Source organism: Carassius auratus, unplaced genomic scaffold (genome assembly GCF_003368295.1).
Source record: "Carassius auratus strain Wakin unplaced genomic scaffold, ASM336829v1 scaf_tig00217197, whole genome shotgun sequence".
Classification (NCBI taxonomy): domain Eukaryota; kingdom Metazoa; phylum Chordata; class Actinopteri; order Cypriniformes; family Cyprinidae; genus Carassius; species Carassius auratus.
Genome location: NW_020528937.1, coordinates 40,325 through 50,649, shown reverse-complemented (window position 1 = coordinate 50,649; position 10,325 = coordinate 40,325). Strand labels below are relative to the sequence as shown.

At 43.1% G+C, this 10,325-nt stretch overlaps 2 protein-coding genes and 3 non-coding genes across 6 annotated transcripts; all 5 read left to right on the top strand.

The window, feature by feature from the left end:
* The first annotated feature begins 369 nt into the window (after window positions 1-369).
* On the top strand, window positions 370-1,177 carry LOC113100149 (uncharacterized). The gene is made up of 2 exons (XM_026265002.1): window positions 370-500; window positions 611-1,177. Exons 1-2 carry the CDS (start codon window positions 423-425, stop codon window positions 1,175-1,177), a joined length of 645 nt encoding a protein of 214 aa, XP_026120787.1. The 5' UTR covers window positions 370-422.
* A 3,062-nt stretch (window positions 1,178-4,239) lies between these two features.
* trnak-cuu (transfer RNA lysine (anticodon CUU)) lies at window positions 4,240-4,312 on the top strand. The gene has a single exon. It is a non-coding gene; the product is annotated as a tRNA-Lys (tRNA).
* Window positions 4,313-4,443: 131 nt separating this feature from the next.
* On the top strand, window positions 4,444-4,517 carry trnan-guu (transfer RNA asparagine (anticodon GUU)). The gene has a single exon. It is a non-coding gene; the product is annotated as a tRNA-Asn (tRNA).
* Window positions 4,518-5,310: 793 nt separating this feature from the next.
* Window positions 5,311-5,383, top strand: trnak-cuu (transfer RNA lysine (anticodon CUU)). The gene has a single exon. It is a non-coding gene; the product is annotated as a tRNA-Lys (tRNA).
* A 1,901-nt stretch (window positions 5,384-7,284) lies between these two features.
* LOC113100148 (uncharacterized) lies at window positions 7,285-10,065 on the top strand. Of its 2 annotated transcripts, XM_026265001.1 has the most exons (4): window positions 7,285-7,548; window positions 7,692-8,000; window positions 8,088-8,968; window positions 9,085-10,065. In XM_026265001.1, the coding sequence occupies exons 3-4, from the start codon at window positions 8,627-8,629 to the stop codon at window positions 10,042-10,044; spliced, it is 1,302 nt and encodes a 433-aa protein (XP_026120786.1). In that variant the 5' UTR covers window positions 7,285-7,548; window positions 7,692-8,000; window positions 8,088-8,626; the 3' UTR covers window positions 10,045-10,065. The 2 variants fall into 2 exon arrangements, with proteins under 2 accessions (XP_026120786.1, XP_026120785.1); XM_026265000.1 differs by having other exon boundaries at window positions 7,285-8,968.
* The last annotated feature ends 260 nt before the right edge of the window (window positions 10,066-10,325 follow it).

The window sequence follows — 10,325 nt, the reverse complement described above, 5'->3', positions numbered from 1 at the left end:
TGGTATGTAAATACCTTGTTATATGTGCATTAATACTGATTTATATATGTGACTGGATTACTAATGACACCATAAGTAAACAGAGCCACAATTCCCTAATATTCAGTCACATTCTTTTGAACAGGAAATCATCTGATTTTACTGAATCAACGTATTTATATTTTGCTGAAAAAAATAAAGGAGCAGTGAATATTAGTTTTGAATTACAAATATCAAAATGATTCTTATAAAATCTGAGAACAGATTGTTTTGTAAGACATACACATAAAACTTAACTTGCAGTTTATGCTTCTCAACAAAAAGAAATATGTATTTTGTTTTTTTTTCCTCACTTAACCGTCCTCGTAATGTTGCACATTTTGATTTTTGATTTTGTTTTGCTTGTATTTTTTCAGGCTTTGGATAGTGTTGGTCTGCCAGGCATGGACAGAGTCGACAGCCTAGCAGAGTATCTGGTGGAGCTTAGGGACCAGCCCTCTCTCGTCCTCACCAACCAGCAGGTATGGAACATTCAAGTTTCTCTACTTTCCCTCCTTGACCTGTTATATGTTAACACTTGCACATGTTTTGTTTTCTCATATGCCATGTATTATCTGTTCTCTCTATGTAGGTGAGCAATATAGTTGCTCTTTGGCAGAACCTGCTTGATTTTGATAAGCAAAGGGTGGTGTTTGCTGCCAGACACCAGAGCAGGCTGGACACAGGGAGGTTCAGGTCCCCCAAAAAGAGGCAGGAGTTCACTCCAGGGGTGGAAAGTGTGAAGAGGCACGCACTCACCACCACAGCACCACTTGCCCAGTGGCCAGATTGTTGTCGCTTGATAGAGACCATTTTTGTTAAGCTCTGTGCCATCCATAAAAGCCCAAAAAAGAAGGGGACAAGCACAGTGTCCAGGTGGGTCCTCATCTTGGAGGACTACAAGAAAATCAGGCAGCGCATTCTGGCCAATGCTGCTGTTATGCAGCAGACCACCCTGCAGCTGGTGGATGTAAGCCACACAACACTGGTTCAGTGGCACAATAAAAGAGTGAAAAGGCAGGACAGTGCAGTATTAATGCAAGGGCTGCAACTGCCTAGCCGCTTGTCTGTGGCGGCTGACCCTCTGCTACCTGCCAATGTGCGTCCCCGTCTGCACCCCCCAAACAGGCCCAGCTCACCAATACCACCTGCCCAGTAGCACCGTGGGCCAGGCACAAACAAAGAGGAAGAGGAAAGTACTTCCAGCCCCAGCGGTTTTGTCACCGCCAGCTGAGAGACCTCAAACCCAGCGGCAACTCTTTCCTGCTCCACCTCCAGGTGCTCAACTGGTGTGGCTGACGCCAATGGCCTCTCAGGGACTTACAGGGCCATTCCTAGTTGCTGCTCCACAGGCGCCTATGACCATCCTCTCTTCTGCCCCTCCTGCTGCCCCAGTACGGAAGCTGACACGCAAAGTACAGCACAACACGTGCAAAAAATGCGGGCAGTTCAGGACAGCGGAGACTGGGCATAGCCAATACAAAGGCATTATTTACTGCCCCTCTGTAGAGACTGTGCCAAAGGAGCAGTGGTTGGAGGATATAAAAAAAACTAAATGAAAAAAAAAAGAGAAACTGATCTTTGATTTTAAGATTTATATATGTATATAGTTATTTTCCCATATTTTGTTGTTGTTGTTGTGGTTGTTTTTTTACAAAGCCATTGACGTGTGAAAAGTTTTATTACGTTTTATTTATGTATATAGTTTTTTTGTGCTTTTGCACTTTCAAAGAATGCACAAGAGTAGTCATTAATATTTTTAAGATTTATATATGTATATAGTTCTTTTCCCATTTTTTTGTTTGTTTTTCTTTGCACAAAGCCATTGACATGTGGAAAGTTTTATTACGTTTTATTTATGCGTGTAGTTTTTTTGTGCTTTTGCATTTTGCACTTTCAAAGAATGCACAAGAGTAGTCATTAATTTTTTAAGATTTATATATGTATATAGTTCTTTTTCCCATTTTTTTGTTTGTTTTTCTTTGCACAAAGCCATTGACATGTGGAAAGTTTTATTACGTTTTATTTATGCGTGTAGTTTTTTTTGTGCTTTTGCATTTTGCACTTTCAAAGAATGCACAAGAGTAGTCATTAATATTTTTAAAATTTATATATGTATATAGTTCTTTCACATTTTTTGTTTGTTTTTCTTTGCACAAAGCAATTGACGTGGAAAGTTTTATTATGTTTTATTTATGTGTGTAGTTTTTTGTTGTTGTTGTTGTGCTTTTGCACTTTCAAAGAATGCACAAGAGTAGTCATTAATATTTTAAAGATTTATATATGTATATAGTTCCTTTCCCAAAAGGTTTTTATTATTTATTTTTTTTGCACAAGAGACATAGGAACTTGAGCTTTAGTTATTTAATGTAAAAGAGCCATTGACATTTAAAAAGTTTTATAACATTTATTTATGTGTATAGGTTTTTTGTGCTTTTGCATTTTTAAAGAATTCACAAGAGTCATTCATATTTTAAAGATTTAATCATGTGTATTGTTTGTATTTGTGTTCTCTGTTATTTTGCACTCACAGCCTAAACAAGAGCCATGTACATTTTAAAGCTTTATATTTGTTTAATGGTCTGTGCTTTCCGTTCTTTTGCACTTGCAATGAATGCACAAGTCTTAAATATTATTTTATTTGTATTTTATTGTATTTATCTGTTTTCTGTTCTTTTGCATATGCAACATAATAACTTGAAGAAAAAAAATGTGAGTGATTCAAGGAATTACAATAATTGGCTATGACTTGAAATTGAAAAATAAAAGTTTTGTCATGAATAACACATTTTTTGTATGTTTTTACTTTTATACAGTATCATTCAAAGGTCATAGGCACTTTGAAAATGTGAGAAATTTGAGGATTCTTTCAGAAATAAATTTACTTTTTTTTACATTTTTAGAAAATTATTGGAGCAGAAATATATTCAAACTAAATGTGCCAAAGCTCAGAAAAGTGAATATAATATCAACAGTCAGTGATATAGAATTAATAAAATGCTCATTTGTCATTTCATAACTAATTTCATTAATGTGGACATGATTTGTGTGACTTTTACTGATGAAAAATGGCGATTTACAGCATTAAGTTACAACTTCGATTTCTGGCAACAGTGGGATTCGAACCGGCGACCTGGTGATCAACCTTTCTCCCATTGAAATGTATAGGAAAATAGGGGAAAAAATGTTTTTAAAAATAATTGATTGCAAGCATACACTTCCTAAAACATCACTTTTGATGGTAGAGGCATAAAATTCCCTTTCCTTCCCTTTTTCCTCATTTTTTTCCTCTTTATCCCTCATTTTTTCCCCTTTTTCTCCTTCCATTTCTTCCCCCCCTTAACAGACTATTGTTCCCCAGCTTGGCGCAATAGGCTAGCGCGTTCGGCTGTTAACCGAAAGGATGGTGGTTAGAGCCCACCCAGGGACGAAGCAAGCTTTTCGCAGCAATGTCGGCAAGCACAGACTTTAGCACGCTTGTCCGCTGACGCAGCGTCTGTAGCCCCTTTTCAGAGTCAACAGCTTTTGCGAGTCATCTTGTGTCAAAATAAGACAAAGGGTGCTGAGTGATTGTTTGTGTCAGCTCAAGTTTGCTGTGGAGAGTTCGTGTTTGTTTCCTTGTGGTGGAGGCCTGTGTGGTCCAGGGAGGTCCTGCTCAAAATTCCCTCTAGGACCGCCACAAAATGCCACCAAATTGCTTCTCCAATCATATGCTGTCGGAGTTTGCAAACTGTATTCACACAGCGAGACAGAACTCCATACCTGGAACCTTTTATGAGTTGGCTGAACTAATAGCCTTTCAGGCTGTTGAACCAGAGCTCTGCTCGTTCAATCTGTATTCCCCAGCAACAGGCATGGCTAAAACAAACATAGAAGACTCTATGGCTAGTGTGGCCAAACTCTGTCCTGGTGGGCCCTGTCAGGTAGAGTTTCACTCCAGCCAGCTCCATCAGACGTGCCTGGAAGCTTCCGGTCTCTGTGGTGAGACCGGGTTCAGCAGCTTAAGTTGAGTTTCTTTGTGCTTGGAGCCAAGCTCGTCAGACCAAGCAACCTCCAGAATCGAGGTGGGACGCCCCTGCTCTAAGCCTACCGCTAGGCTTAACCCCAACCTTACCCGCGAGATGTTTTGTCAAGCCTCTGCGAAAAGCGAGGCTCTGTTTGCTCATAAAATGTTTGGCAGTTCTCAAAACAGACGTCAGCCTTGGGAATGTGACTGCCGCTGCCCGGCTAGCTCAGTCGGTAGAGCATGAGACTCTTAATCTCAGGGTCGTGGGTTCGAGCCCCACGTTGGGCGTGCCTTTTGGCTCTCTCTCGCCCCTCCCAATGGGTGTAATTCTCTTGAATTAAGTTTGCTGACGCAGGACTAGTGTCGCGCCCAGCATCAAATTCTTTTGTGACTGTTACCCACAAGAGCTTACACTACCAGTCTCTGTGGCGCAATAGGCTAGCGCGTTCGGCTGTTAACCGAAAGGATGGTGGTTCGAGCCCACCCAGGGACGAAGCAAGCTTTTCGCAGCATTGTCGGCAAGCACGGACTTTAGCACGCTTGTCCGCTGACGCAGCGTCTGTAGCCCCTTTTCAGAGTCAACAGCTTTTGCGAGTCATCTTGTGTCAAAATAAGACAAAGGGTGCTGAGTGATTGTTTGTGTCAGCTCAAGTTTGCTGTGGAGAGTTCGTGTTTTGTTTTCCTTGTGGTGGAGGCCTGTGTGGTCCAGGGAGGTCCTGCTCAAAATTCCCTCTAGGACCGCCACAAAATGCCACCAAATTGCTTCTCCAATCATATGCTGTCGGAGTTTGCAAACTGTATTCACACAGCGAGACAGAACTCCATACCTGGAACCTTTTATGAGTTGGCTGAACTAATAGCCTTTCAGGCTGTTGAACCAGAGCTCTGCTCGTTCAATCTGTATTCCCCAGCAACAGGCATGGCTAAAACAAACATAGAAGACTCTATGGCTAGTGTGGCCAAACTCTGTCCTGGAGGGCCCTGTCAGGTAGAGTTTCACTCCAGCCAGCTCCATCAGACGTGCCTGGAAGCTTCCGGTCTCTGTGGTGAGACCGGGTTCAGCAGCTTAAGTTGAGTTTCTTTGTGCTTGGAGCCAAGCTCGTCAGACCAAGCAACCTCCAGAATCGAGGTGGGACGCCCCTGCTCTAAGCCTACCGCTAGGCTTAACCCCAACCTTACCCGCGAGATGTTTTGTCAAGCCTCTGCGAAAAGCGAGGCTCTGTTTGCTCATAAAATGTTTGGCAGTTCTCAAAACAGACGTCAGCCTTGGGAAAGTGACTGCCGCTGCCCGGCTAGCTCAGTCGGTAGAGCATGAGACTCTTAATCTCAGGGTCGTGGGTTCGAGTCCCACGTTGGGCGTGCCTTTTGGCTCTCTCTCGCCCCTCCCAATGGGTGTAATTCTCTTGAATTAAGTTTGCTGACGCAGGACTAGTGTCGCGCCCAGCGTCAAATTCTTTTGTGACTGTTACCCACAAGACCTTACACTACCAGTCTCTGTGGCGCTACCTGGATCAGGATCGGCTGTCATTGTCAGACTGGAAGAGAGCCAATCGCTGAGCTCGCTCGCCATTGTGAGCTTTCAGGCACCAATCGCTGTGCCACTCTCCATAGTGAGCTATGAGAGCCAATCGCTGCTCTGTCAGTTTGGGTGACGACACTGGTGACGGAGTCTATTCGGACGAGCGCGCACTTCAAAATTATCATCGAGCAATTTGATAGATAGTATTTCTTCTCATCGAACAATGTAAGTAATATTTTTTCTTTGTTTCCGTTTACCGTGTGCTTAATTGGTCGTTGTTGTGGGCGATATGATGACTTATATCTTAACGATGATATAACGAGTGGACCGTTAGGGATTTTGTTCAATCGTTTATTTCGCTGTATGCATTATTACCGCTTACAGTTATTGGCACATAATGTAAGATTGAATGTGTTTTAATGAATATAAATAAAGAACGGAATTTGCTTGCTTGATGTCAAATTAAGTTATAAAGCGCAGTATGCAGAGAATAAGAAAGGAGCGGCGGCGCGCGCGCATGCGCGCGCACGCACGCTCCGCTTTTGTTCGCGAATTCTGTTTTTCTGTGACGGTTTATTGCACTTGAATGGTCAAAAAGACACACCATTACGTCAAAATACCCAACTGTGTTTACGTGTTGAATAAATGAATATAATAAATAGACTTAAATAAATCTTTTGTTTGAAAACCGGATGTGTATCAGTAAATTGGGTCCGTGCATTCAGTGCGGCAGCCTAATTTAGTCCCTGTCTGTCATTCATTTAAAACAAAGAAGAATAAAAATAAAAACGCTTACTGCTTTAAAAAGGAACAGTTCATATCTGAGAGAGTGAAGACTATGCAGTGTTTTAATTTGACATTTTATGCAATTTCTCTAGTATTTCTTATTGTTCTATTATTATTACTAATGTATTTGTCCTCTTGTTTGTAATTGTCTTCTTTTTCTATTTAAATAAAAATCAAATAACAAAAATAACTATATTAAGATATGTAGCTGTTGTGAAATAATTGCTTAAATTTTCCTAGTATTTGAGTGTCTCTTTTTTTTACAATCACTGATGCTAACCTAACATTACATACATTTATTTATTTATTTTAAATAAGCATTATGAATGAAATCCATGTTTTTACATTGTGTGTGTAGATGGAAACTAAGTATTTCTTATTACATTGTTGTATTATTATTATTACTGCTGTATTTGTTACTAATGTATTTGTCCTATTATTTGTAATTTACTTCTTTGTTCTCATTTAAATTATAATCAAATAACAAAAATAACTATATTGACATATGTAGCTGTTGTGAAATAATTTCTCAAATCCTGAAGTTAGATTTAGGACTTATTGCACACCCTTATTTTTTCCAAGTATTCGAGCCTCTCTTTTTAACAATCACTTATGCCAACCTAACATTTAAATAGGAATTATGAATGAAACCATTTTGTGTGTAGATGAGCACTAAGCCAAAAAGCCACAAGGCCATGGGAGACGGCGAGTGGATGGCCAGGTTGAGGACTTTTGCCCGCTGTGGGGTTTGGCCTTCTGGAGAAGGCAACAGACCAGCCCCAAGGCAACGCAAGTGGTATGACCTCTACCAGAAGGTAAAGCAAAGTTATCATTCATTCATTATATAGTATGTAGTATGCAGATCACCTGACAATAGTTCAGACAAGTTAGTAAAGTAAACAATGATTATTATCTTTTCAGATTGAGAAATGCCCCATGCAGGCCCATGGGCAGACCACCCTCTTTGGAGGCTCCATGGCCTGCAATTGTGGATTCCACATTAATAAGGTAATGACATTTGATGTATCATCACATATCCATTAAAATGTTGTTATGCCATTTCACTATATTTTATGCCCTTTGGTGGTTGTATTAGCAGTCTGCCACTGCCACTGCCACTCACTCTTCTGCTCCACCTCCTGCTGCTTCTGATACGGCTCCTGAAGCGGCTGCTTCTGCCCAACCCTCATTCCTGAGGCCTCCTCTAAATTTGACTATGGTGAATATTTTCTCTTTAATCAATTAATGTCTAATTAGAATCGTTGTGTATTTGTTTGATAGGATAGATTTATGTATATGTTTGGGCTAGAAAAAATTATGTAATGAACATGATATCAATTAACTTTGTTTTTTCTTTTTAAGTTCAATAAGTCACGCTTTGGTGGGTCAAAGTCGACAATGCTTAAACCCAACTTAGTGGATCGGAGGACCCCCAGCCCCTCTCCTACACCCTCTGCATCCTCATCTTCTCTTCCCAGCCCCTCTCCTCCTTCATCAGTGAGGACTGCCTCCACCCCTCTATCCTCTGTGAGGAGCTCCACCCCTTCTCTGTCTTCTGTGAAGACCACCAGTCCCTCTCCTCCGTCCTCTGAAGGAACAGCTAGGCCTTCTCCTCCCAGCACCTCTCCCGCTCCATCCTTTGTGATGACCCCCAGCCCATCTCCATCCTCTGTGAGTGCAGCGGCTTCTATTTATAGAACAGGCTATGATATAAAGTAGTGCAACATTTAATGGAATAACAACTTGTCTTCCATACAGGAGGAGCCTGGAGGAGTCCAGCCAGCCAGTGGGGCCCCAGCTTCTTTCTGGCTGCCAGGTGAATGGCCCAAGACCATCCCTGTGCAGGACCAGAGGTGGATTGCCAGCACTATTTTCCACGCTGGCAAGCTGCGGCCAGATTTGAAGCTGTGGTACGAGCCGCCTGTCCCAGCTCTCATTTATCACCAGACACCTACACCTGACCGGTTCTTCACCCATCGGTTGATGGTGTGGATGCCCTACCACCTGTGGAAGGTGAATGTTTTCTGTCCAGCTTGTGGCAAGAACCTGACAGGCTATGGTGTCCATAAAAGAGCACGGAAGGTTCTGGACATCGATAGGTACTATGTCATGGTGACAGAGACACTCAGGTGCACTGTGTGTTCTCTGAACTATCTGTCCACTAGCCAGACTGTCCGGGACCAGCTTGACCTGCCGCACCAGAAAATGTTCCGGCTGATCCTGACCCGCAAGTGAGTAGAGTAGTCTAAAGATGGTTATTGTGAGGACTAAAGAACATTTAACTGATCACAGCAACAATGTGCGATTTCAGGTATGCCTGTGACATCCGTGTCATTAGGCTGCTTCGGGACCGGACACTGGGCAACAGCCCAGCTCGTTTGGTGCGGCAGTTGAAAGAGAACCATGGGGAGGAATGGTTAAATCGGTTGGCACACTATCTTGGGGAGTGTGCTGACTTTGTCGATCGACCCAGCCTTTCTCCGGTGGTCTGCCAGGAGCCTCCAGAGCCAATTGAGATCCCCACCAGTCGTTGGCTGCTCTCAGTGTACGGCAGGGATATCCTCTCCAGAATTGGACACATAAAGGCCAGCATCACATCCATCTATGGCAAAATCTTAAAGATGGATTCCACAAAAAAGGTAAAAAAAAATATTTAACTGTTCTGTAATGTTCATAATACCGTCTGATAGACATTAATATTATTGTTATTGCTAACGTTACACCACAAATGTCTTATTACATTTGTAAATTCCAGATCACAAAGAAGCTGGCTGGCCATGGACGGGGGACAGCACTCTGGTTAACCTCCATTGGAAATGAGGTTGGCCAGATAGTGACCAGTGTGCTGTCAGTGCAAGAAGGGCCGGGACTGGACAGGATGGTGACCGGTGTAATGGAGCGGTACCGCCAGGCTGCCATTCCACCACCGGTGCTGCTTTATGTGGACTGTGGCTGCTGTGTGAGTGAGGGAGCAACAAGCAAGCTGCAGACCAGGTTCGGCAAGTGGCCAGACCTTCAGATACGTCTGGACATCTGGCACTTCATGAGGAGGATGGCCGTGGGCTGCACCACCGATGCCCATCCCCTCTACCCCACCTTCATGGGATGCCTGTCTGCCTGCATCTTTGAGTGGGATGCTGAAGACCTCAGCCTGTTGCGGCAGGCAAAGAAAAAACAGCTGATGCAGGAGGGTGTGCCAGCTCTGACTGACAACCTGGTGGACAGGAGCATCAGTAAAAAGGAGCTAAGTCTTTACTGCCGCAGGAGGACACGAGGTGAGGAGGCCACCATCCAACTCATTGAGAGACTGCTGCAGGAGCTGGGTGGTGCAAATGGGAGGGACCTTATGGGTGTCCCACTGCTGGAAGAGGTGCGCATGGAGCACATCTGGCGTGTGCAGAAACGCCATGTCAAGTGCATCCAGGATGTGCCGGGTGTGCCTCTATACACTGAGGTAGGCACCACCACAAAGGCAGGGGTCACCCTGACTAGATATCGGTGTGCCAGAGGGTCCACATCCCTGGAGTCTTTTCACTGCCACCTAAACAGGTTCATTCCAGGTTGGTGTCTCACATGTATGATGCTTGAAATAATTTCAATTTCTGTTATTCATATCGCGAGGCTTGTAATTTTTATTGGTGTATTTTTTTCTCCTTCTAGGAACCAGTGCAAATGCACTGAATTTCCAGCTTTACCTGCTAGAAGGCTTGAATAGGTGGAATCAGGATCGGGCGGCTGCATCAGTGACCAGCAAACCAGCATCCCTTCTCACCTACTCAGGGGATATGGCCCACTGCGTCAACACCAACAGCCTGAAGGTGTTTGGTCGGCCTTTTGTGCCAACTTTCAGGCCACCTGCTGAATACACTGGTATGTCATCCCTTTATATATATTTTTTTATTATGTTTTTCATTGTTCATTGCTGAATAAACTTTTAAAAAGAACATCATTTATCTAACATCCTTGCTGAATACCAGTATTAATTTCTTAAAAACA

Excerpts from the sequence above, each read along its gene's own strand:
- LOC113100148 (XM_026265001.1), top strand. The coding sequence starts at position 8,627 with ATGTGCGATTTCAGGTATGCCTGTGACATCCGTGTCATTAGGCTGCTT. Across the intron at positions 8,969-9,084 it reads AGATGGATTCCACAAAAAAG|ATCACAAAGAAGCTGGCTGG; the intron begins GTAAAAAAAAAT and ends TGTAAATTCCAG.
- LOC113100149 (XM_026265002.1), top strand. The coding sequence starts at position 423 with ATGGACAGAGTCGACAGCCTAGCAGAGTATCTGGTGGAGCTTAGGGAC. Across the intron at positions 501-610 it reads TCGTCCTCACCAACCAGCAG|GTGAGCAATATAGTTGCTCT; the intron begins GTATGGAACATT and ends CTCTCTATGTAG.